The 25034-nt window shown below is 47.7% G+C and overlaps 11 protein-coding genes and 1 non-coding gene across 12 annotated transcripts; 6 read left to right on the forward strand and 6 right to left on the reverse strand.

Moving 5' to 3' along the window:
• Nucleotides 1–52: 52 nt before the first annotated feature.
• Nucleotides 53–1470, forward strand: RhiXN_09078 (Enoyl-(Acyl carrier protein) reductase; the record flags this gene model as incomplete). Its single annotated transcript, XM_043328894.1, has 13 exons — nt 53–77; nt 137–169; nt 237–272; nt 352–560; nt 620–711; nt 769–781; nt 841–880; nt 933–989; nt 1048–1122; nt 1146–1180; nt 1233–1296; nt 1348–1405; nt 1461–1470. The coding sequence occupies 13 exons, from the start codon at nt 53–55 to the stop codon at nt 1468–1470; spliced, it is 747 nt and encodes a 248-aa protein (XP_043180340.1).
• Nucleotides 1471–1511: 41 nt separating this feature from the next.
• Nucleotides 1512–2282, reverse strand: RhiXN_09079 (uncharacterized protein; the record flags this gene model as incomplete). Its single annotated transcript, XM_043328895.1, has 2 exons — nt 1512–1958; nt 2013–2282. The coding sequence occupies 2 exons, from the start codon at nt 2280–2282 to the stop codon at nt 1512–1514; spliced, it is 717 nt and encodes a 238-aa protein (XP_043180341.1).
• Nucleotides 2283–2615: 333 nt separating this feature from the next.
• Nucleotides 2616–4116, forward strand: RhiXN_09080 (uncharacterized protein; the record flags this gene model as incomplete). The annotated part of the gene is made up of 6 exons (XM_043328896.1): nt 2616–2858; nt 2915–3036; nt 3084–3293; nt 3395–3774; nt 3827–3983; nt 4035–4116. 6 exons carry the CDS (start codon nt 2616–2618, stop codon nt 4114–4116), a joined length of 1194 nt encoding a protein of 397 aa, XP_043180342.1.
• A 677-nt stretch (nt 4117–4793) lies between these two features.
• On the reverse strand, nt 4794–7688 carry RhiXN_09081 (exopolysaccharide phosphotransferase; the record flags this gene model as incomplete). Its single annotated transcript, XM_043328897.1, has 10 exons — nt 4794–4996; nt 5074–5289; nt 5370–5537; nt 5623–6060; nt 6118–6231; nt 6280–6334; nt 6391–6400; nt 6451–6507; nt 6560–6865; nt 6922–7688. 10 exons carry the CDS (start codon nt 7686–7688, stop codon nt 4794–4796), a joined length of 2334 nt encoding a protein of 777 aa, XP_043180343.1.
• Nucleotides 7689–10104: 2416 nt separating this feature from the next.
• RhiXN_09082 (ribosomal protein L10) lies at nt 10105–11133 on the reverse strand (the record flags this gene model as incomplete). Its single annotated transcript, XM_043328898.1, has 6 exons — nt 10105–10439; nt 10496–10631; nt 10687–10786; nt 10838–10950; nt 10992–11050; nt 11106–11133. 6 exons carry the CDS (start codon nt 11131–11133, stop codon nt 10105–10107), a joined length of 771 nt encoding a protein of 256 aa, XP_043180344.1.
• A 154-nt stretch (nt 11134–11287) lies between these two features.
• RhiXN_09083 (deoxyhypusine monooxygenase) lies at nt 11288–12321 on the forward strand (the record flags this gene model as incomplete). Its single annotated transcript, XM_043328899.1, has 5 exons — nt 11288–11435; nt 11487–11620; nt 11680–11867; nt 11922–12155; nt 12213–12321. The coding sequence occupies 5 exons, from the start codon at nt 11288–11290 to the stop codon at nt 12319–12321; spliced, it is 813 nt and encodes a 270-aa protein (XP_043180345.1).
• Nucleotides 12322–13080: 759 nt separating this feature from the next.
• Nucleotides 13081–14272, forward strand: RhiXN_09084 (uncharacterized protein; the record flags this gene model as incomplete). Its single annotated transcript, XM_043328900.1, has 7 exons — nt 13081–13167; nt 13232–13367; nt 13432–13492; nt 13544–14029; nt 14085–14112; nt 14167–14196; nt 14246–14272. The coding sequence occupies 7 exons, from the start codon at nt 13081–13083 to the stop codon at nt 14270–14272; spliced, it is 855 nt and encodes a 284-aa protein (XP_043180346.1).
• Nucleotides 14273–14505: 233 nt separating this feature from the next.
• On the reverse strand, nt 14506–16164 carry RhiXN_09085 (Serine protease; the record flags this gene model as incomplete). Its single annotated transcript, XM_043328901.1, has 6 exons — nt 14506–14536; nt 14591–14948; nt 15101–15432; nt 15491–15608; nt 15665–15779; nt 15835–16164. 6 exons carry the CDS (start codon nt 16162–16164, stop codon nt 14506–14508), a joined length of 1284 nt encoding a protein of 427 aa, XP_043180347.1.
• Nucleotides 16165–16618: 454 nt separating this feature from the next.
• Nucleotides 16619–19991, forward strand: RhiXN_09086 (Prolyl oligopeptidase family; the record flags this gene model as incomplete). The annotated part of the gene is made up of 16 exons (XM_043328902.1): nt 16619–16872; nt 16922–17321; nt 17375–17479; nt 17531–17613; nt 17664–17849; nt 17903–17987; nt 18043–18604; nt 18666–18757; nt 18808–18863; nt 18914–18974; nt 19026–19073; nt 19123–19181; nt 19235–19351; nt 19405–19492; nt 19553–19593; nt 19805–19991. The coding sequence occupies 16 exons, from the start codon at nt 16619–16621 to the stop codon at nt 19989–19991; spliced, it is 2424 nt and encodes an 807-aa protein (XP_043180348.1).
• Nucleotides 19992–20057: 66 nt separating this feature from the next.
• On the forward strand, nt 20058–21186 carry RhiXN_09087 (heme oxygenase; the record flags this gene model as incomplete). Its single annotated transcript, XM_043328903.1, has 4 exons — nt 20058–20278; nt 20335–20712; nt 20787–20830; nt 20888–21186. 4 exons carry the CDS (start codon nt 20058–20060, stop codon nt 21184–21186), a joined length of 942 nt encoding a protein of 313 aa, XP_043180349.1.
• An 893-nt stretch (nt 21187–22079) lies between these two features.
• On the reverse strand, nt 22080–22161 carry RhiXN_12383. Its single transcript has one exon. It is a non-coding gene; the product is annotated as a tRNA-Lys (tRNA).
• A 118-nt stretch (nt 22162–22279) lies between these two features.
• On the reverse strand, nt 22280–23874 carry RhiXN_09088 (Tyrosine kinase domain-containing protein; the record flags this gene model as incomplete). Its single annotated transcript, XM_043328904.1, has 11 exons — nt 22280–22312; nt 22373–22582; nt 22638–22646; nt 22711–22776; nt 22828–22953; nt 23007–23027; nt 23081–23128; nt 23181–23351; nt 23407–23625; nt 23684–23748; nt 23805–23874. The coding sequence occupies 11 exons, from the start codon at nt 23872–23874 to the stop codon at nt 22280–22282; spliced, it is 1038 nt and encodes a 345-aa protein (XP_043180350.1).
• Between the last annotated feature and the right edge of the window lie 1160 nt (nt 23875–25034).

Genomic DNA, 25034 nt, shown 5'->3' on the forward strand with positions numbered 1-25034 from the left:
GACACTTTCTCATCCTTAGCTCTCGTCAATTACTCTTTGAACAACGAAAGCAATGCCTCTAACGATTGATTTCTCTGGTAAATACATATTCAAGCTACATTTGTCTGATCGAATGACTTTTGCTTTGACTCGATAGGCCAGACTGTCATAATCTCTGGCGGAAATCGAGGTATGCGTTTATAAACTCTTACCAAAGAAAGAAACGTGCATGTGTGAACTTTCGTAACTTATTGTAGGAATCGGAGCTGCTATAGCAGAAACATTTGCGGAAGGTAAGGACACAAAACTAGACAACTTCTTTCGAGTTAGATTTGACTCACCTCTCATCCACCCCCATTTGGACGCATAAAGCCGGTGCAAACATTGCGCTTCTTTACAACACGGGTGAAACCGAAGCGTCCTTACACGCTAGCTCACTCGAGCAAAAGTTTAAAGTAACCGTCAAGCCATACCAGTGCGATACAACTGTACCTGCTCGTTCGGCTGAGGTAATCGCGCAAGCCGCACAAGATTTTGGGAGACTGGACGTATTGGTTTGTAATGCCGGTGTATGCAAACACGTAAGTCTTTTTTTTATCTCTTGGCTGGGTCTTTCTTCATGTTTGAACGACTCGGGTAGATTGATGCGGTCGATACTCCAGAAGAAATTGTTGACTGGACGCTGGGTGTGAATGTCAAAGGTGTATTTTTCTTGTGCCAAGCTGTCGCAAAGTGAGTATACTGTTATTTACCCAGGATAATCCAAATTGACATGACGTCCACTACTAGGCACTGGATTTCGGTATGTGATTTTCTCGCTTCGCTAAATTTGAGCGTATGGTAATGTTTAATCTGTATCAGGTTAAACAGCCTGGCTCTATTGTTGTCAATTCGTCCATGAGTATGTACCACGGTCCATGAGACATGTTCTTCAGTCAAATACGCTCGTACAGGTGGACAGATTATCAATACCCCACAACGTCAAGCCATCTACAACGCCAGCAAATCGGGTGCGTCTCGTATATTACACAGACGTAGCGTACCACCGACTCTACACTCACACCCTAGCTGCAACTCAACTTGTCAAAGCATTCGCCTTTGAATGGGCCGAGCACAACATCGAGTTAACGCAGTCTCGCCTGGGTATGTCGAGACTGAGATGACAGCAATGGGAAATCAGGAAATGCAGAAAGTTTGGCTGGTAAATATCAGTGAAACATTGTGTACTTTCTTTGGTGACTGGGTATATGCAGGAGCGAACGCCTTTGAAAAGGATGGCCAGTCCTGCGGAGATTGGCAAGTCGGTCGCTTTCCTTGGTAGGTATTATCTTTCGGCAATAGTTCCAAAATTTACAAAGTTCCGCATAGCGAGCGGATTGTCAACTTATACGACCGGGTCGGAGCTATTGGTGGATGGAGGATACTCGTAAGTGACAGCACTTCCTATTTAGGCAAGCCCTAACCGATTTACAACCACGCAGTATTCTTTAAATCGGGCTTGGTGTTGCATAGAGCGTGAAAATGAACTAGATTTATTCATCAAGGGCATTCAGCCCAGTCAAATGACCAGCAAGTAACTCGGCCAACCGATCTGGGTCGTCTTCGTCTTCGTACAAGTCGAAGCTTGATCGACCCTCGACTTGATCGTCATCGTCGATAACCGTTAAATGGAAGTTCCCTGTCTCGGTGCCTGTTTCTTCCCGTTCGTATTCGACCCCTTGGGCGTTAGCATCTTCCCAATCAGAGACCGTGTCCATGATAACCGGAACCACGTTTCCGACCAAGGTCTTTAACCATTCGGACACGTCACTGTTGTTTTGTTCAGATGAGGCTGAAAGCGCCGCATATAAAAGCTGGACCTTTGGTATAGAGCAGTTGCCTGCAGTTGGACTGATTGGCGAAACTTTATGTGCATATATTGGTAAACGGGCAGAGATCCGGCTTAGGATTGCCGGCTTGGTCATTTGTACTCCGATTACCTGGGTTTCCCGAACATTATTTTGAGGTCGCGACCAATACAAATGACCTCTTACCGCTCTGATATTCCCGGAATACGATGCAAACGTTTGTTCAACGGTAGGTGGCACAGCCTGTGCGAATATTTTGGCCCCAAAGAAAGCGCGCAAAGTCCTCAAGCCCTCGTCGTCGACGTGGTTACGCAGGGTATGATCTGGTAGTCCAGGGGAAGGTAATGTCCATAACCTCCGTCCGAGCCTCGAGCGAGCTACACAGGCGACGTTCCAAGAGTGAGTCGAGCGCTGCCAAGGCTGGGCCAAACGTTTGTGACTGATCGACCTGAGCATCGTAATCATGCCACATTATTACGGAAAATCGCCTCTGCGTTGCTGGGAAATTGTGGGGGATTAGCAAACATACCGTATATCTATAACAAATGTAATCACGTTTGCAGTTACTGCTGCCAGTGCACTACAAAGGTGAATGAGGGTGGGCTTATCGACTTTTGTTTGAGTTTGAAATCGTCAGGGTCCAGTAGGGACTGTCCTTGAACGGTTTCTTGTCTACCTTATCCTCGCGCGTTTATTCAATTCTAGTGGAATCGGACCACAAGTAGAGACTACTTCCCTCTTTTGATTTATATTCTACGTTCGGATTTACTCGACCGTTCCCTCTCACTTATGGACTTCAAGTCTCGCCGGGCAAGGAGTACCTACTCTATCTTTGCCATCCTCTCTGTATTGTCCACCCTCCAACAGCCCACAAGTGCTCTCTCACTGAGCGACTTTAACTTTTTGAGCCCCCGAAATATCGCCAGTTCGCGCTATTCAACATCTGGCCGTAGCCTTAATAAGCTGGGCCGACGAGCTGATAATGATGGAGGGTACGACGATCCCAGGGCTGACGGCGGCTCACTCCTTACCGTAAGGGACACCGCTATCAATTGAATCAACGCTCACACATATATGTATATCTACAGTCTGGTTTTGTAACTTATCCTGCCGGATTGGGAGAACCATTGAATGTCATTCTCAGCGCGAAAAGTGATAGCGACGTGCTTGTTGACAGGGAGGAGAAGGGCGGTCTACGCAACTTCTTTCTGTACGTTGCTTCTTTGTATAAGCCATTCAATTGCTCACTTTCCGTAGCTCTATAAACTTTTCAGGAGAGTGCCTGGGTCAGCATCTGGGTTCTGATCAACAAGCGAACCTTGGAGACGGTCGCGGCGCCGTAAACGAAACAGCTGTAATGCGATATAACTACGGAGACCCGTATGTTGGCTCGTGTCGCGAGACTATTGAGGGTGGAAACCACTTTCGGTACTGGGTCCAAAAGTCCACCGGCGCCGTGTTCATGGCGTAAGTTCAACCTTGGCTGCTCGGAGCGCAGTTTGATTAACCGTGCATCCCCAACAGGCTTCCGTCGAACTTCCTATCGAGCTTGGCCACGACATTGTCAGAAACGGATATAACCTTGGGCGAGATTGGATAGTCGGCAACTTGACCGGGAGCACCGTTATATCTTTCGACTTTGAGCCCAACATTCCTCCCTCGTCAGTCATCCCAGAATCAGTCAAATCCCAATCGGCTGCGTCGGTCGCCGCGACCAACACCGTTCCCCCAACATCGTTTTCTCCTAACATCACCTTCCCTCTTTCGACCATCGTTCCGACTGATACAGCTTCCACTCCGGTTGTTGTTGCCTTGTCCGAGTCGGTGGTTAGTACGGGTACCATTACCATCCCTATCCCCACCGCCTCCTTGACTTTCTCCACTCCGACTCCTACACCGAGTCCTGTTGGTACCAGTCCCACATTCACTGGTCGATCTAGTTATGGAGGTATGTCATCAAACTAGAGAACACGAGGCGTCCCTTGACTGATCCGCTTTAGGCTATACCTATGAGACCACCGCCACCTATGTATCCGGTCTACTCTCCAACTCGTCTGAAGGAATAAACCATCCGATCACTGTAGAAGATGAGGGACGCCCTGCTCAGGATGGGCTTGTGGCCATTTTGGAGGTCAAGATTGTTTCAACGCCCGAAGGGTACGTCTGAAACCGTTATGGCCAAATGCGTTTCTAACCTGAGCTTATTAGGAGCGGTGCTCTGTTCAATGCACCACTACCCGCGGTTTTTGTCACGTTGATAGCTGGCTTGCTTTCGCTTTCGTTTACATGAGTCTCGATTTCCAGAGAGCACAGAATCTACACACCACACTCTTAGAACAATCACATCGACATACTTTTTTTAAATATCTTATACTTTTACTGACATTTAGCATTTGATTCTTGTCAATGAATTCTTCCCAGACTGCTTTGATTCCAGTTCTTTACCCATCTCGTCCCTCCCCCCTTTTTTGTTTGTTCTGCCTTCTTTTGTCTGTTGAGCATGTCTAGACCCAATGAGTGCGTCACAGTATATCCATATAGCTTGTTTCCCCGAACTCTAAGGACCCGTCCTAAAATGTATCTACCAACCCCTCCAGCAAGTTTAATTCTGTGTGTGTTTTTTTCTGAACAATGACGACGACGCCACAGTTTGACCAATTTCGCCAGGTTCTCACATAAAAGATGAGTCATTTGTGCGTGTCGGCTACGTACACAGGTCCAAGTTTGATCATCCGTAGCATGGATATCGATCTTTTTGCCCGTGGATAAATAGCCTTGACGCCCAGCTCGAGCGTGGGGGTTCTTATAATAAGGATCTTCTCCCTAGTAGCCGAGGAAACCTATTCTTGTCCCCCTCCCTCTCGGCTTGACCTACTGTGTAGCTAGTTTCAATAACATATATATACCCCAGAACGAAACGGCTATATTACACACAAGAAATTAAAAGAATGCTATATATAAATAATACTATTGCCTCCGCTCCCATGTCGCGCTCTGGTTCCACCGACTGCCCATCCAGTCCCCGAGGATACCTCTAACGCTATCGTCTCCCTCTGCAACATCGTCGTTGACACACAGGATCGCCAACTCGGGCTTTGAAGTGATTGCTTCGACGTATTGCGTCGCCCGCTCCGGATCAGTCACGATGGCAAACATGAAAGGCGTATCACCTGTCAATCGCAATGAATCCGGTGAGTAAGCCGACTCTGGCAGTCAAAAATAGAATCAAAAATAGAATAAGACTTACCGAGAACGAATCGGTAGCGCTGTAGCATACGCAGAACAAACTGCCGAGTGTTCACCCATTCCGGGACCAACGTAGCGAGCCTAAAGTCCGCGTCTTGCCAGCTCGACCCGAGGGGCAGTGCAGGCTTGGCTTCCTTAGAAAAGGGCTTCTTGGACTTGGGAGGCAAGAACGCTTCCAGTCCTCGTTTCCCACTCTGATTCACGAGCGCGCGGATAACTGCAAAGGGGAAAGGGTGCAAGAACGAGTGTTCAGTCAGGTGAGGGTATGATGGCTTGAAAAGGCATGCATGTACTTACTGCAGTCTCCGCATTTGATAGGCTCTTCAAATGCGATCCTCTGGAACGTCCGACTCGCGGTATCGTGCAAAGCCAAACAGTGATCAAAGCTTAACTCGCATACATCTCCCTCGGACACCCATCCCTGTTCAGCCATCTCTTCCGAATAAGGATACCCATCCAGACTGGCTAAAATTAGAAAAAACAAAAACAAAAAGTCAATCTCAGCCTCGGAACTATAATTAACTCGCCCCCTAACAAAAACAACACTTACAAAACGACACGCTCGTGGCCTTTGCCCCCGCCCACTCGTCGGCGTTTTCCAACGTGCTGCGCGGGGCACGCGTAACAGCCAACGTGTACTCTCCCATTTTACCTCCCAGCTCGGACCACGCCTGCTGCGCCACACCCTGCGTCCACGCATTCGCATCCTTTCTCGAGCGGATTTCTCCCCGCGCGACGACCCAGCTCCAGAGCAGGGCTTCGCGCCAGCGTTCGACGATCCAGTGGTGCTCCATGAAGACCATGTACATGTCCGCCGGCTCGTTCTCGTTCTCGTTCTTGGTCATGTGTTTCATTCCTCTGAACGGACGGCGGACTACGCGGTTGAGGTCTTTCGGCCATGCTCGGGATACTTCTTTGAGCATGGAGATGGAGAGGGTTTTTGCGAGGTGGGCTGGGTATGGGCGGTGTCGGCTGCCAAAGCGGGTGCCTAGACGAACAGGTGAGCTGGGATGAAAGCGATTAGGACGAATTATGTGGGGCTTACTGAGGAGGTGATTACTATACTGTAGACTTTCCCACTCGAGTCCGTCGTGCTGTGGGACACTGGGGTCTGGGGAGATGGAGATGTAGTTTTGCATACGCATGACTATGCCTTGTTCTGCCAAGGGATATTAGTTTGGAGATTAGCACGGACGGCTGGACATACCTTGCATGTGGAAGTCTCTCGGACTCAGATCGCGACTGAAGAAGACGTCGTCATTCTAAACAAATCTGTCGGTAAGTGCACCTTGGGGGATCAAGTTGGATTATGACTTACGACGTAGACACTAGCGAGAGCTGTTAGCTACAAACTACCGAAACTCTAGGTAAAACTCACAAGACATCCGAAACGCCGATCTTGTCCAGGTTTGAGAATTGCGATTCAATGGCCAAGCTGAAATGAAGCGGTATGAGCAGTGGATCATGGCGGTTCATCTCGCGCCCACCTGTTGAATACCGTCCCCTCGTAATGGCTAAAGATATCCCGGTGGTGTCTGACCTGCAGCCTGGTTTGCTTCCCATCCCGACTCCAATGGGTAAACTCTCCTTTTGGACTCATATCTTCAAAGTCGAGCCAGGAAGGCAATTGACCCACTCGCGCTTCGCTCGTAATTGGATCATCGTCCATACCCGAGCCATGGACGCTAACAGGCATATCCGACCCTAGGAGGAAAAAATCGGCCTTGGCGTTGGATTCCGTATCAAAGTGTCGTAGGGCTGCTCGGATGGAATGGCGTAATTCATCATGGTCGCTTTTGGACGACAAGGTCAACTCGCAGCAGCATTGACATAGAGTATATGGACATACCGGAACAGCTTGGCCGCCAGCCCAGCATTGGTTTCCGACTCTGGCTCTGATTCTGGTTCGGCCTGTGGTGCACCGAAAACCTGTGCATTCCTATCCCGTCGAGTGAGCTCAAGCAGCGCCGAGCTCCCGTTGACCCAAGTCCAGACAAGGTCGATCTTTTGCGCCCCAGAGTGCTGGTCACACGAGCTTGGCTGAGCTTGGCCGTCGGCCAACATATCCTCCAAACATTCGTTCGACCAGCGGATACTATTGGGTTTGGATTTGGATTTGGATGAGTATGGAGATTCTCGGAGGACCGCAAAGGACTCAGGATCGAATGGACACAGTTCGGATCGCTCGGGTGGGAGTTGGGTCGTTTGCCATATGAGCTCGTCGGAAGGGAGTTCGAAGCAGTCTCGTACAGTTGGCTCCCTAGTGCTTGTTGGTTCTGGCTCTGCAGGACTAGAGCTCAGACTAGGACTCGGACTCGGATTTGAACTCGGGATTGGATTCGATGCCGACAATTCGGTTACTAGGCCATTGTCGTATAGGGTGCTGATGATAACAAGGATGAACATAGTGGAAAGAGCAGCAATGGTTACAGTGTATGGCCGCTGGGTACGGGAGCGGCGAGTGGCCAGCGTCGCAGCGAGAGGAAACCAACCATGAGTTGCTGCGCGTTCTGAAGGCCAGGCCTCTTCAAACTCGGCGTCGTCGCGACCTGGGCTCGGAAGTGTTTCAGTCGATCCCGAGGTCGGGAGCAGCGAATACGCTCGAGTTGACGGCATTGGAGGGGTTACAACAAGGTTTACCACAACCCCTGGCGAAGACGGTTATTAACTATGGATGAGGCTGATCACTGGTACTTTACTATAACGTTAGCCCGAGAGGAACTATAACATAAGTCTGTTGCTGCGGGACTGACGCGCTAGCTCCAGGTCTCGTGCCGTAAACTCGGTCCTTGGGTCCTTTTGCGCGCGTCAAACACCCTGTCGCCAGTCCCGATAGCTCCGACTCGTCTACATCACTGCGCAGGCCATATCATTCTATTTTTGGCGCATGTATCCAACATACTCTTTTTTTCCTCATTTTTTTCTTCATTTTCTATTCTTCATGTAGATTTTCTTCAGCGTAGACCAAGTCGTGTGCGGTGAAATGCAATGCAACCAAAAGATGCCAAGACCTTCGGCACAGGGTTCATAACGGAATAATTTTGAGCAGCATACTCGTCTGTTCTCGTAAGCTGCACCCACAAGACCTTCGTATCAAACATGTTGCCTTGTGATGCATCTATGCCCAGAGCTGGTATTTCGTCGCCAAATGGACTTGTGTACACGGTATTCCTACCATATGGACAATCAAGCTATCTCACCCCTCGGCGGCCGTTTCCCTTGCCACATGCCGGATAGGTATTGCTTTCGAATTCTTAAAAGACGGTCAAATTGTGGTATGATCTCCGAATTCGAAGTTGGGAAATGGGTGCGATAGGTCGCCATGACCTCACGGACGTAGTGCGAAGGGATTGCTGGCAAATCAACGAGGTACATGATCATGATAGCTAGCAGACTTGCATCCGCAGTCCGCAGCTAAAGTATAGACTTTGATGCTATATATACCCAGTCTGTCGCAATCGCTGAACATTCGCCTCAATTAACCGGTCTATTTGCCAGAGATGAATGTTTATAGGTACCTGGCGATAAGCGTTTGCGACGTATCTCAGTTTCGGTATCCTTGGAGTAACAATTTTCGTAGCGAGGTTCGTGTGAACCACATAGGCATTCAGTATACAACGGTAATATACTGACAATAAGTATGCGTGTTTGAGTAGAAATCGGGTTGAAATGAAGATCAACATATACTGATTTTCAGGGTATCAAACACCTCTCAGTCTGATTCAGTCATGTGTTGAGTAAGGCATACTGACTTCATAGTTTTCAGACCATATCATACTGAAAAAGAGATTATTTATCCACATACTGAGTTTCATGCTTTTATTACATCACAGTGATTTCTAAGGCTCCCATACAGCCTCAGGTCAAGTTCCGGATAAGGGAACAATTTCGAACCATACAATTACCTTACCCGATATTCAAAAATGTACATGCTGAGCATAATACTGTATGTACCCTTCCTACTCGCTGATCAACGATATACCGTCTACTGGAATCCTAGTGTATGGTAACACGGTTCGCCTGGTGCGACAGATGTGCCAGACTGCTTCTGGTAGCGGCCGAACCTGCCCGACTCGCGATCCATAAATGACTACCGGTGAACTAATTTGCACGATCACGATTTCAAGAGTTCGAATTGTGATCTAAATAACCAACATACATCCGCCCCATCCCTGAAGCGTCATAATCATGAAAAGCTAATAGATCCGTATTTTAATCAGGTACCTTTTTACTTACAACACGCATCGACAATGACCTGCAATGGCTTTATTGCATGGAGCGTAGTGTTCTTTAATAATCGATAGTTCAATTGCTCGGAACACGTTTTGCGTTTACTAGATCTGCCCACTTCATGCATAGGCTTATCACCAGCGCTCGCTTTTCGTCTTGGGGCAATACCAGCTATTTTCTATCCGTGCGGTACCTAATATAATGTTTGGAAGGCCTTCAATACGAGGACTCACTTGATGTCTTGATAGAGCTTCACTGATATCTGTACAGTGGACGCATACAGGCGTTGGTATCAGCACACTCTTTGATATGTCAAAACCGTGTAGTTTCAGAACTTTCAAGTGCCAACAGGGAGGGCAGTATCGCACAAAGTATACTAAGAACAGAATGATCAAGATTCAAATTGCTAGGTTATTAGTACGATATTGTATAGTGGATGCTGGGTCCGAAGATATGAATAAAAAGGAACTTATACTGGCAATAATAACCTTTTTCCGGAGTCTATGTCGTCAGAAGCGGCGGTAAGAGAGGACAAGGAGAAAGATTATGGTTACTCAATATAGGCAGTAATGATATTTGTCGATCCAAAGTAATACCGGACTCGTACAGTTGGATTTGGTCCGGACGATAAAAGATGCATGACGGGGAATAGGAGCGCATAGATGTGACTCTCTAACCTACATTATTGACTTGATGATTCATCGCTGTATTAGTCATCAATTATTGGTTTACCCAGGAAGATATCGCAACTAAATAGTAAATTCATGCAAAAGAAAACTACACAGAGATCCAACCACACACATCACGAATCCATATCGTCGTTTTCACTCTCACCTTCATCCTCACCACCCGACGCTGCTTGGGTATCAGCTTCTAGCTCGGTAAGGCCTTCCTCCTCTCCCCACCAGCAAATGCATTTTATTCGGAACTCTGTCATTTGAATTCCAAGGAGTCGCAAGAGAGCAGCCTGCTCCGCCGTTAGTTGTTGTCCATCTTTACAAACGACATGGGGTGCGCTAATAGTAGGTACTCCACGGACTAATCGGGTCGAGAGGCCAAGTTGTCGTAGTCGAGGCTCAAGGGCGTGTGCGAGTGGGGTGGGTGGGTCGGGAGAAGGCGTCTGATCACAGACAGGGCCTAGAATAACCGACACAATTAGTTCGGTTAATTGGTGCGGGTATTGGACGGCGCACCTTCGGGGAGTACAACCTCCCTTGTAGCTACATTTCCAGCACGAGCAAAATCCGGCTTTTTGTAGTCCTTGAACCATTCAAGTGTCTCCTTTGGATCCCAGTCGGTGAAGAATATCCCCGCTCCGGAGTGTATGTACTAGAGCACAGCTCGTTGGTAAGTACATGACCAAACCAGCGGCATAGTTGCTCACTTTTGTGACCACATGAAGACCAGGCCTAACCTCTTCCTCCGGGGTAGACCCGATGGCTTTAACCATGACGGTGTTTCGTGCGCAGAACATTCGCCCGGTACTGGATTTGGTCAGCATCTATCCACGAAATAGCTGTTGACACGAGACTCACCCTTTCCATTGTGTCCGAATATCTTTTAGTGCTGCGTTGCGCATATCACCCACTGAGAACACCCAAGCATATTTCCACTTTTGAGCATTTTCTCGTATCTTTCTTGCGGTACTCTTGTCAGCAATCGAAACAAGAGCAGTAAACCCCACATTACCTGAGAAATGAGTTCCTCCTTGTGGGCCTTTGTTTTCTTCTCCGTTTTAGTAAGAGAAACTAGTGTATTTTAGCTAAAAGGGCTTAAAAATGTTGTATAATGCCATACACTCACCGACTTTGGATCTTTTGGAACGAGGCATGTTGTGGACGACTAATTGATCCCAAATTTTGGACAATCAAAATAGAGGTGTGGCTGTGCGATCGAAGCTCTGGAGCCGAAATCTTTATCTGATAATACATAATCTACAGTGTAAATTGCTACTGATCTTCGCCACCATACCCCCGCCCACAGTTATGGCTACAGCTACGCCAGAATCCCTTGCCAAACTAGAGGCTACTCTGCTCAATATATCTGGGGATGTGCCCCTTCATGCGCGATTCAGATCATTATTTACATTAAAAGCATTACCTGGACAGGAGCCTATTAATATTATTTCTAAAGGTTCATTTTTTAGTTGTTGCGTTTGAGCAGATTGGCTAACCAGACACTTAGGTTTTAGAGATGAATCTGCGCTTCTCAAGCATGAGTTGGCGTATGTACTTGGACAAATGGGCGATCCTCGCGCAGTCCCGACATTATCTGATGTACTATCAAACGAGAAGGAGGACCCTATGGTTAGGCACGAGGTGGGTCGGTTTGTCGAGCTTTCTCCCGTTGGACTCGCCAGAACGATAATTATTGACAGGCCGCTGAAGCTCTGGGCGCACTTTCCGCTGAATCGGCAATCCCTCTTCTTGAAAAATACCTTGACTGTCCTGAGCGTGCAGTCCGAGAAACATGCGAAATTGCACTAGATAAAATCAAATGGGACGCAACGCCTGAAGGCAAGGCCGCCAAACAACTAGCCAAAGAGAAGAAGGAGCAAGGAACTGCGTAAGTATTTATACATGTTAACTTCTAGTTAGGTTAGATTGATCATAAATTTAGGCAGTTCACATCGGTTGACCCCGCACCAGCCGCTACGCATTCCAAGCTCGTTGCGTCGCGAGACATTGGATCATTAGGTCCAAATACGATCAATGAGCTCCGTGATTCGCTGCTGGATACATCCAAGCCTTTATTCGAACGATATCGAGCTATGTTTGCGCTGCGTGATATTGGGACGGCTGAGGCTGTAGATGCCCTTGCGGCCGGCCTGAGCGATTCATCTGCATTATTCAAGTGGGTATTAGATATACACCATTTACACCTCTGAATCAATCAACGCCATGCATATAGGCACGAGATCGCATTTGTATTTGGGCAACTTCTTTCGCCCCACTCTGTCCCAGCACTCGTCAAGACCTTAGAAGATGTTGACGAAGACGAGATGCAAGTCTTTTACTGATTTATCAACCTAATCAAGTGCTGACTGTAGCTCAATAAGGGTACGACACGAAGCTGCAGAGGCCCTCGGAGGGATCGCAACTCCAGAGGTACTGCCGGTTCTTCGTGAGTGGGCATCAAAACCAGACGTCCCCAGAGTAGTGCGGGAGAGTTGTATTGTTGCTTTGGACATGTATGAGGTAAGATCGCGCTTTTCATCAAACTTGATTCGTAAATAATTGGTTTTTAGTATGAGAATTCGGACCAGTTCCAATACGCGGACGGGTTGTCGTCGCAGCCAATAGCTGCTGTTGGGGCTTAAATATTAAGAGTCATACCTTGTAGATTTATGTTTGAATTTATTCAAGTGAGATCGATATCGGTGTTACAGGGCTCAAGTCGATGACGAAGAAAGAGTCTGGGCATCCCTCATTCAGTTGATCTTTGCACCCCGCCACATACCCCATGACTTGTTTATTCTCAGGAACCTGGTTGGTATATGCGCGTTCAGGCGTCGGCATCTATTAAAATTGTCATAAGTTAGATCTCAAAGGGGTCACGGTCAAAATACAATCGATAATCTGATAAATCCTTGACTGATTACAGTCGATATCCATTCTTAGTTCTGTCCGATCACCTGAATTGAACCGACCGAGCCTCGTTGTAAGCGCCCAATTACAACCACCTCAGTTAAAGGACTGGCATACGACCACACCAAGTTTCTGGTCGCCTCTCGCCGCAACCTCTTTTTTCCTTGTTCAATTTTTGATTCTTGCACAAAATGGGCTTCTCATCTAGAAAATACGTCGATATGATATACAAAGTATCTGGGAAATATGGGAATTGGAATCCACCTCGCAGAGTAGAGGTGCGCTTACAATGAACGGCTTCGGAAACACTGCCCAACTGTGCTTTATACATGTTTGATAAAGGTAGGAGATTGGGGAGAAATAGACAAGGACACCGGGGACTTTATTAGGGAAGGAAATATCTTCGACGATCTTGAATGTAAAACAGCACTATCGGAACTATCACGTGTAGAGTTGGTCAAGAACGGAAGCCCAGAGGGTGCGTCTTGTTATGGCTTGGTACTTTGGTACACCATTGAATTTTCTATGGACATTGCCCATAGGCGAGGTTCGCATCATCGCAGGTGATACCGTGGAGGTCAAGACGAATCTATATACCGATGTGTGAGTGACGCAACTGTCATCATCAACATAACATTCCTACATTGAGCAAAGTGGTGGCACAGGGGAACTCGGGATTAGGGTTCAAGGCGAATGGGAATTCAATCCTCGAAACCGGGCCGCGCTGTTGACCATGATCGATCCTTACTCGTATTACCTCGAAGTCGGAATAGCCTTCCCAAAGCTTCGAGAATTGCGAAAGCTGAAAGGAAAAGCGATTGTTACTGAGGCCTTACATTGCCCTGCCTATGCCTTATTATTGACCGAAAAGGGAAAGGGTGGAAAGGCATCTCTATCCATGTACACGGGACTTTCGGAGGCAGGAGTGGGGGTGGGCGCTGGAACGAAAGCAGGGTGGCGACACAGTAGCGAATCTGGAATGTGGAGAACGGCTTGTGAATATCGCACGGGAGATGAAAAAGATGCGGTATATACTCCTTTGTATAAGCTCCAAAAGGTTTCAATGGGTTGGCTATCAACGGGTTGGCTACCGCGTTATCGCGGTGCACCTGCCAAGGGAGGGGTGCCCGAGGAGCCTGTGTACGTGATGAGCATTATTGTGAATGCCACGCTAACATTATAGGAATCGGTTCAGGGATGAAGAATACACCCCGCCTTGGGAGGTAAGTACTGATGGCAACGCAAGCTGTGACCCTATTAAACATAATGTCTTATAGGAATTGGATGAGGATGGAGAGGAATTGGATGTAAGTAGCCGGACCCACAGTCAATTTACGTACTGACATATCCGGAAAGTACGAACTTGCGTCGCCAGAATTTTAATGGTAAATATTACTTGTATGATACATTAAGCAACACAATCAAAGGAGAAAAAACATGATCCAATGCCCATTTTCGACATAGTTTTGAGTCACTCGAAAACCTATCAGGTTTTTCTTGGAGTGTATACAATAGATGTGGGGTATCGCAGTCCGTGCAAGCATTCAAAGTCCTTGAACTCAGTAAAAAAAATGGGATATAATGAGAGTGGGGCTGTATCATTTATCGTAGTTATTTCAAACACCTCCATTCCAGATAATCTCGTTCCTATAACCTTGGGATTAGCTAGGATGTACCATCCTTGGATCGAACCAAACTTACGGAGTGCCAGGAGGGATGCCAGATAATAAACGATCGGGTGCGAGCTGCTTGATTCTGGTCATCATATTTGCAGGCGTGCGACGACCCTCTACTGCCAGAAGATAGGCGACAAGGCCAGCGACATGCGGGGTAGCCATTGAAGTGCCTGTCAGTCGTTTAGTCGCTGTGTCGGACCCAATCCAAGCCGAGGTAATATCTTGCCCAGGCGCAAACACATCCACTATGGGTCCATAATTCGACCCAACGCTTGCAGAAGTTACCCAACGGCCATCCTGGATGTTGGTAGCACCGACGGTGATAACATCAGGAACACGGGCCGGGCTAAAGTCCTTCGCATCTCGGTTGCTGTTCCCTGCAGCTACTACAACATGCACACCAAGTGCAACCGCGCGTGTGACCGCAGCGTCGACGGCAGCATCACCAGGGCTTCCGATGCTGATGCTGATTACGCTAGGACGTTGTGTTGACATTGCCGTTGAGTTGCCCAGTTGATCCCAGCGACCAAGTCACTATTCCAGCCCGAGTTATCATCTCCCAGCACTTTGACTGCGACGATAGAAGCAGCTTTGGCGACGCCAAATCGTTTCCCGGCAATTGTACCGGCGATATGGGTCCCGTGTCCATGACCATCGGTGTCATTATATGGGCCAAACGTAGCGCCCCATCCTGCTCGGCCACCAAAATCGACGTGTTGGGTGTTCACACCCGTGTCTAGAACGTAAACGTCCACTCCAGCACCGGAAGGTTTGCGCTCGAATACGTAATTTAGTTTGTCGACCTTTGAACCTCGGCGTAGTTTCGTTTTGCGGCTGACACGGGAAATGCCCCAGGGTGCATCCGTTCTGGGGTGGGTTTCAGAACTCTGAAAATAGATTTTTTAGCTCATTGGAGTTGGCTTACTGTTTGAGCCCGCGGTAGCCCTCACAGCGTTGGTCCTCGACCACCATAGCGACGTCGGGCGACTTGGAAAGTTGTGCAACTCTGTCATCGCTAAGGTGCGCGGTGTAGCCGTTGAGCGCTGGGCAAGGACATTGAGGTCGTGCATACAACTAACTGACTGATTAGTCTGCTCACCATTATAACTGCTTGTAACACTAAGCACCGATAGAGACCCGGCGGTGATCTTGGCACGCTGTCCATCTACCCACGCCATGTGAGTGCGTCGATTCGTTTCCTCTTTGAGAAGGACCTGTTGGTGCATTGTTAATATAAAAAGTGAACGTTTCACTTATTAGTATACTTACAATATATCGTTTGTCGCCCTCGACTCGAGGGATAGCGGTAGCATAGACATTTTCCCCTAATAGGGATAGGGCAGCAAGTGCTGCAACAAGGTACGATGTAAATCCGCGCATCGAGAGGCGGTTTGAGAGGGTAGGCGTTCGGTTTGCCGCGGGGGTTTTATAGCGTGCGCACAGCAGGCCTCGACCCTGGGTGGTTGCCCACTGAACACGGCTAGAGCTCACCGCCTCTGTACCTGGCATTAAGCCCCTGGGTAGGGCACAGCCACCGCTACGAGACAAGCAGTGCAAATAGGGCGAGAGTACAGCACACAAAGATAGATATGGGGCCATCGGTGAGCTAACTTTAGTCGAAAAGCGAGGGTGCTCGGCGAGCAGAGGCCCCTCATGTTGCAAAGATGCTATGGCTCCGATGAAGCTCCCAGTTCACTGGATGTCTGTTCAGTTCTCGAATGGGTCAACAAGAAAGTACAAGTGAATTGATCCTCATTATGCAAAAGTTGGTCGCATGTAGTGGCCTTGATTTTGGGCGACCAGTCAACTCAAGTCCAGAGCAACAGACCAAGTGAACCTCGCAGCCTGATTTAGGTAATGCATGAGACACAAGTGAGCGGTTTGCCTAGTTCGCATGTGGCTCCCGTATTGTTTACATATGGACGTGTATTAAAAATATGTATACGAGACACAAGAAAACGCGTTAGCGCTCGGATGACATAATCAGTCACGTCATACAAAACATCGGGTTCCCCGCAAAACGCCCAAACTCATCCCACAACCGTGAACTAGGATGTGGGGGGTAAACGCAGGCCTTGCATGGCTTGCAGCCACGACGCAGCTTTCTTTCCGACCTTATGATGCTCAACCAATACTGAAAGCTCCCAAAGTACCCGGTGCCCGCTCCGATTTCAAGCTCGTCGAAGGCAAACATATCTTGTCGCCCAAGACAATGCTTGAACTTCCGAGGCCAGGTAATGGTGTAGCCAACTCGGCGGGGGATCTTACTTTGGTACCTCTGAGCCAATATGGATTCGACGAAAACCGGTGAGCGAGTATGTGATGAAATTCTGTCCACTCCTAATGTATTATTTAGCACGAACAAAACGATTTATATTATTCCTCTTCAATCGACTGTCAATCCTGTTGAGCTCCCCTTGTTTGACGGGGGTGAGGCCTTCTGGATCGACGACCGCACCATCGGTCATGTTCGTCCTGGTTCCGAGGGAAAGAGTTCTCAGGAGCTCTATGCAGTTTCGGTTGAATACACCGTCGATACTACAACCGTAACGCCCAAGTCTCCCGTTCGTGTTGGTGCATTCCCCGACGCACAGCTTTCCAACTTCAAATACTCTAAATCTGGAGCTCTGGTGTTCTCTGCTTATGTCTACGAGGACCGCAATTTGTCGTCCGTTCGTGAACAAGACGAAAAATGGAGGAACCGTGGGAACACTGCTCTTGTATACGACGAGAACTTTGTGCGCCATTGGGATGAGGTAAGTTGATGGCGTGATTTAGCCCATCAAACTCGAGCTAACTGTAAATTTAGTATCGTGGCCCCAAACGCCAGGCTCTTTTCAGCGTGGACCTCAAGAAGAACAAAGGCGAATGGACACTCGGCGAGGAAGTCTTTGCTCTCCAACTTCCTCAACACGTGAGCTCCTTTCGAGCAAGTTTAGTCATTGACTGACTCCTCTGGCTTTAGAGCACTCCTGTCGAGCCGTTTGGCGGCGCAGAGGACTTTGATGTCTCGGAAACCCATGTCCTTTATACCACAAAGGACCCCAAGTATGTTGCCAGATCCTTTAGCCTACCATTTGTGTTTAACGTCCCTGTAGTGTTCCCGAAGCTCTTCACACTCGCCAAAACGTTTATTTGGCTCCTCTTCGCCCGGCTCCCGGTTCTGACCTCGTCCGTGAGCTCACGAGCGGTATCCAAGGAGCCACGCACAACCCTGTGCTCAGCAAAGATGGCAAGAAGGCAGCCTGGGCTGAGATGGAGCGTGATGGATATGAGAGTGACAGGTGAGTGGATGAAAGATTTGCGCCGTACTTCATTCCTAATATCGTGGTGAAAGGTCCAAGCTTGTTGTGTACGATATCGAGGCAGGAGTGCGGTTTACTATTACCGATAATTGGGATCAATCTGTGGCCGATTTGACTGTGAGCACATAGCTATTCTTGAAACACTAATGGTCTAATATTGGGCTCTCGTCAGTTCACGCCCGATGGAAAGTCGATCATTTTCACCTCTGGCCACAACGCCAAGATCTTGTTGTACACCATTCCAGTTCCTCCGACACCTGCCCATTCAGATATGCATCTCCCAGTGGTCATCCCTATTGCTCTCACCACCAAGCACGCTGCGACGAACCCTCAGGCTCTCCCCGGAGGACGTGTTTCATTTACCTCTTCCTCTCTTAAATCCCCTAACGATATCTTTGTGCTTTCTGGGCTTGACACCGACTCGGCAGTTCCTCATAAAATCGAAATCAAGCGCGTCTCCAAGTTCACCGAGGACAAGCTTTCTGACCTTGGTTTGAGTGAGCCTGAGGAGTTCTGGTTCACGGGAGCCAAGGACAAAAGGGTTCAAGGATGGATTGTTCGCCCTCCTGGTCTTACTAAGGGCAAGAAGTATCCTGTTGTGTTGCTCATCCATGGTGGACCTCAAAGCGCTTGGGAAGACAACTGGAGCACGCGTTGGAACCCTCAAGTCTTTGCTCAGCAAGGATACGTCGTCGTGACGATCAATCCTACAGGTAGCACCACTTTTGGTCAAGGTGATTTAGTTATTTCTACGAGCACTTACAGATCAACTAACAATGCAACGATATATTCCAGAATTTACCGATGCTATTGCCGAGGATTGGGGAGGAAGGCCATTTGAAGACCTTCGCAAGGGCTGGAAACACGTTTTGGATAACTATGAAGAAGTAAGTCCAATGAGAATAGCCGTATAAATTGTCAATTAATCTATTGGTAGGTCGATGGTGACCGCGCTGTTGCCGCTGGTGCTAGCTGGGGTGGATATGCCATCAAGTACGTTACTAGAACTCATCAATTGAATACCAAGGCTAAATCATTCCCAGCTGGATTCAGAGCCACCCCGAGTGGAACTTCAACTTCAAGGCTCTTGTCTGCCATGACGGGGTAACTCATCTTACTATGGTCAATTTCTGAATACGCTAACACCGCATCTAGGTCTTTGATACTGTTTACAACGGTTTTGCGACTGACGAACTCTACTTCGTACGTACACACTCACTCTGTTCTTGTCTGTTTACTGACGCCAGGCTAGTTCAACCATGACTTTGGTGGCCCGCCATGGAGCCGCCGTGGTCGCGAAGCAGCCGAGAAGTAAGTCACATAGTTCCTAGGCGCAATGGCGATGCTTACGCTTGTTCGGCTAGGTTCAATCCCGTAAACCGTGTCTCGCACTGGAGTACTCCTCAGCTTATCATCCATGGAAGCCGTGACTACCGTCTCGCTGAAACGGAAGGCCTCAGCGTCTTCAACGCGCTTCAATCGTAAGTCATTGTGTCCTGATGCTAATGCGATGCACTGAATGATTTATCACCAGGCGCGGAATCCCGAGCCGAATTGTTATTTTCCCTGATGAGAACCATTGGGTGCTCAAGCCAGGCAACTCCCTCAAGTGGCACTACGAGGTCAGTGTGATATCGCGCGCAGGGCAGGATATTTGACTAATACCGATTCCTCCCGGGCAGGTGTTCCGTTGGTTCGACCAATGGGTTGGAACAGATAAGGAGTAAGCAGAGGAAGAAAGTTTAGTAGCATGCAGTATTGCGTGCTTTGATTACAATGTGCCTCGAGTTTCCTTATAGTGCTTTTGTACTGGTCTCAAATGTGGACGAATGTGATATTTATCTTCGAGGCTTATTCTGAGTGGTCCGGCTAAGCCGGCTCTTTCCACCGCAATTTACCGAGATTTCCACTAGCATAATCTCTCATCTTATCAGATATGAAGGGATCAGGAACGCAGAAGATCGAGCATCAGTCGCCATCGCACCGGTAATGACCACCACCACGAAGCCCAGCCAACTCATAAAGGGATTCGTTCCCGAGACATTCCTTCCTTCCTGCCTCAGTTCGCTCCTCTCTGTCGCACACTACTGTGTTGCCAATCGTTTCAAATTTTATTCTTGAGGATATAAATTTGTCTAGTAAAGAGCCGCTCATCTTGGTTGCCACTTGTCTCCTCTTACGACCACGATGCAAACTGCCGAAGTTCCACCTCCGAGCCCTTCCTTTGAGCCCAACGATAGCCCCGATGCGATTGACTACACGCAGAATATCTCGACTTTGCTGCGCACAAGCACCAAGAGAGCCCACAACGCTGTCCACCACTCAGAGCTTGCCGGCAAACTGCTTCGTGGCGAACTCCCAAAGAATGAATACATCTATTTTATGATGCTCTTATGGAGGGTCTACAAGTGAGCCCTTGCTGCCCTGTCCTTTTATACTATTGTTAAGCTCAGAGTTGTTTCAGTGCGATCGAAGAAGGGCTAGAGACCCATTCGACAAACCCGGTGCTGGCACCAACATACCGACCGGCGTTGCTAAGCCGAGCAGGCTGTCTCTCCGCAGACATCGCATACTTACTCGACACGACCGAAGACGCATGGCAATCAACGCCCCTTTACCGCTCCCTCATCTCCGCTCCCCCCGCAGGCTTGCGCGATTACGTCGCTCATTTGGAGCAACTTGCCGTTTCCAAGGACTCGACTGACAACTCGCGGCTCTTGGCGCACGCATATGTGCGGTACCTTGGAGATTTGAGTGGCGGTCAGAGTATTCGTAATCGAATGGCCAAGGCATATGATCTTCCCGATACCGGGGCCGGTGCGAGCTTCTACGATTTCGGCTCGTTGCAAGGGAGCGCAGGCACGGAGAGAAAAGGGCAAGCCAGGGAGAATTACTCAAGATTAAAGAGTGGTACAGGGCAGGAATGAATGAAGCTGTTGGCGACGACAGGGCATTGAAAGGTGCGTCAAAGTAGACGCATCCGTCCCCCACGTATTTCTAATTCGTAACGAGTGTAGAGGCGCTTGTCCAAGAAGCGAACCTGGCCTTTGATTTCAACCGACGCATCTTTGAGGATGTCGCAACCGCCACAAAGGACACCGAGCCCTCCGACTATACCTCCCAGTCCAAAGTGGTGTTTGATGACTCCCAGGCGCCAGAAGAGAATACCTACCCTATCTCGTCGGTCGTGGCATTTGTCATGGCTCTTGCACTTGCTCATTTCACACTCGTTGTGGGTGGCTTTACCGGAGCTAGGGGAACTGAGAAGTTCGAGAGCTTTGTACTCTGGCTCAGGGGAATTGCTGGTCAATCATGATTTCTCGATTTTGTGCTTTTATGGGCTTGGCTGGTTATATATTATACCAGGGTTAGGAATAGAGTTTCCTGTGTTGAACTGTGTCATTATTAATGTAATTCTGGTTATATTCGAGTTTTATCGCGAGTGACTACCGAGCGAGAGTATCGTTTTAAGAGCATTGAATGTATCTAGTAATTTTCCAAACCATTTGCAACCAATTCCAACAGAGTACCACCCTAGCTCAATCCGAACACAATGTGGGGGTATATGGAGCACCACATAACGGTATGTGCACTTTACAGACACTAAATTCAGTATTGGTGAATAGTTTGATCATAATGCAAAGACAGATTGTGCCTCTGCTCTTCCTTCTTGCTTTTCCACGCCGTATAGCTTGGCTCGGGCTCTGTGACTCAAGTGCGGTCCTTGTACACCGGGAACGGGCATTAACGATTATCGACTAGATATATATAGGAACCTCTGCCGGGGCCCTCATGTATCGGCTTAACAGAATGGCCGGCACCGGTGAACCGACAACCGCGCGCAATCTGTGTACCGCGTTGAGTGTCGACACCCATCATCGATTAAGTAATATAGGTCGCCTATATCAAAAGCACTACTCACTGCATTGTGATCAGAGTTGAGTTACGCACATGTGCCCGCCCATCGTTGGCGTAGATGTATACCACCGGACCCCGGGGATAGTTCTTTTTAAGAAAATAACGAAGGAAATACAGGGATATTGTAACAATCGCATAGCCTGAGTTTGGAGGTTTGTATTCAAGCCAATCTAATGGCGTGATGCACCTCTAAGATTGTGTGTTCACTGTAATTTCAAGAGGTAATATATAGTCATTTTGGGAAATAAAAAAATGTCTCGAGCCACTGCGATGAAAAAAAGTATTTCCTTTAGCCTAACGTGGGGGTCGAACCCACAACCTTGAGATGACATCAATTAAGAGTCTCACGCTCTACCGATTGAGCTAGCCAGGCGGCATAATTTTCCACACAACAAACAATCAATTACTAAGCGTTTTGAACAACGTAAGAAACTATATATGTATTAATCATATCTTCTTATAAGATCCCATTCTGTTCCAGCTTCCCCGATTCAGGCGCTGTTTATCATTTCGACTTCCATCAGCTACATTTGCGATCAATTTATTAATCTAACTAAACTCAGTTGGAGCCAACAGGTACTCACACCATTTTTGACCTGAGTGGCTTTCGGTCGGTCACCAGGTTCGTAAGCAAAGCACCGCTTCAATAGCTCCCACATCTTAGATTTAGCTTCATCCTTCTGAAGAACATGACCAAAATTAGGCTGAAGAGGTTGCCTCCTCGCCGATAAAACTTCTACAATAACTAAAACCTCCGATTTGTCTGCGAATGGAAGTTGTCCAGTCATAACGTTCTGCATGGGTATGGTCAAACATCTTCGATACATGACGTCCCTGACTAGAACTTACAAATATTGTCTAGGATATAAATTAGGATGTAAGTTACCCATCTACTTCGACACACGTATATATGAATACCTACCATTCCAAGAGCATACACATCACTCTCTTTTGTAAAGGGATTTTCTCCCCCCATTATCTCCGGCGCCTGGATATTCGCTCAGCATACATGTAATGTAATTTAGTGGAGCAAACTTACTGCAAACCTCACAGTGAAGCCAAAGGAATGGGTTTGTGTGAAGTTGAGGGTGGTAGAAAGAGTGGATGAAGCACTGCCAAAATCGCCAAGCTGAGGCCGTCCTTGGTTTGTCATAAGTACGTTGTCCTAAACCCATGCATTTTAGTGGTATATTGTTTACAAGTGCTGAAACTATTTACCGGTTTGATGTCGCCATGTACCTTGAGAGAAGAGATATAAGATGTCATCAGATAACTGGAATCTTGGAACCTACAATTCCATTTTGATGTAGATATTCAACAGCGGTTGCTAGTTCAATGCACTAAGCAACATCAGCATGCGTGCATTCCCTACATTTACAACCTATTGCTTACGATTTGAAGTGGCGTTTGCGATAGACCACGTAGAACATGCTGCTTTAGAGAGCCCGATCCCATCCAAGGGGTAACCAGTGCAATATGTTCTCGGAAGCGGGCAAACCCAAGTATCGGTAATACACCTGGGTGTTCGCAGCGTGACCAATTGTATATCTCTCGGGCCGCACGCTAAATATACGGGTTTGAGTTGCTGAAAAAACAGGTCACAGTCAAATGTGGATACCTTGAGATTTTTTCCGTGACCTGATTCATTGGTCTCATATCCGTTCAACGGCTCGATACACTTCAATGCAATCACCCTTCCGTCCTTAAGGACACCTCGATAAACCACCCCAAAGCCTCCTCTAGTGAAGGGAGAAGAGCTGCAATATCGTAGGTCAAGTATGGTGGTAATATCCTGACATCGGTGCTGGACGAGGCAAGCTGAAATGCACTCGGAATTCTGAATGCGCGAAAAGATGGAAATCAGCTTCAGCATGATTGTCGGCTAGATAGCATACCATTTTGCTACTCAGAATCGTCGTTCTTGAACGATTTGAGGATATCCAAGGCAGCAGAGGCGGCCCTAGAATTGAGTTGGTTGTCGAACACAATCTCAAGCTAGATATGAAAGTAACCAACCGTTTTCTAGATTGGATAATCCATGTAATTCCCCCAAATTGGCGCCAATATGTAGCAGCTCAACTAGCATTTGGTATACTGGTACTAATAAGTTCAAAAGATGTAGCCTTGAGGGCAAGCATATATGCAGTAAGGGTGTCGTAGGTTTTGTGGTTATATGCGTTATGAACTTACAATAGTCCATACACAATGATGTGATAGACATAATGGTCCAAAGTCTGATCGAGTAGTTCTATGGTGTTGGTGAGAGTGACGTTGGAAGTAAGCTGATACTTACCATGTCGGTCCTACTAGTGCCGGGGTTGTTGGTAAATAGTGGGGATGGGCGCGTATATATATGTTAGCGATCAATTTAGTTCGAACCCTATATTTTAAATTCCGCGATCAATCCGAAGCCACTTCGTAGAGGGAATCAAGGAAGCCAACTCGAACACCCTTGCAGCTCGTGTAATCAGGCCTGATTACAAGCGCTGCCCCCCCTTTGATTGAAAGCCATATATCTCCCGCACTAGACATGATGAAGAATCAACAAAAATAGGCGATGTGCATACATACATGAAGTTATATATGTTGAATTAAATAATTACACACCAGTTTGTGAGAAGCTAGCTGTATCAGTGCTTTCTGAGTATGAAATTGAACGGCATCTACGCAGACATAATGCGAAGCTTTGACTCTATATAGACTGAGGGGTGTATACCCTAGACTACCGTAGAGGCCATTGTCTATACGGCGCACGATGTAGCAGCGCCTTTTTCCCTGATAGTCTACTGTACTATGATCGGGCCTGACCAGGTCTTGAGTAATTTATGGGCCGTATGGATACAATTGAGGAACCTTTATGAGTTTAGGTTATGAGAGGCAGACATCCCTATATGTACATGTATAGTGTACCTATTCTTCCTACTGCTACTAACATATTTTCTTTTCGTCAGCTACCGTATATATATACGTGTGTGTGTCGAATCAGGTTCAACCCAGTCCGCAAAGTAGATGCATAATAAGGATGTTGAATGTGAGGCTTCAGGTCATAAATTGTTAAGAGGTACAGTCGTCAATTGGCGTATTCGGTATATTCTATCTACCGGTCATAGGGGCATAGTCAGGTACTGGCGATGTATATGCCTAAATTAGCTTTGCGAATGATCCCTGGATCTGTGGCATATACTGAACGGGCGGGGTCTGTCCAGTCCACATATAGAGGAAAACCTGCTATCGAGCTCCCACCTC

This window comes from Rhizoctonia solani, chromosome 5 (genome assembly GCF_016906535.1).
Source record: "Rhizoctonia solani chromosome 5, complete sequence".
NCBI classification, from domain to species: Eukaryota; Fungi; Basidiomycota; class Agaricomycetes; order Cantharellales; family Ceratobasidiaceae; genus Rhizoctonia; species Rhizoctonia solani.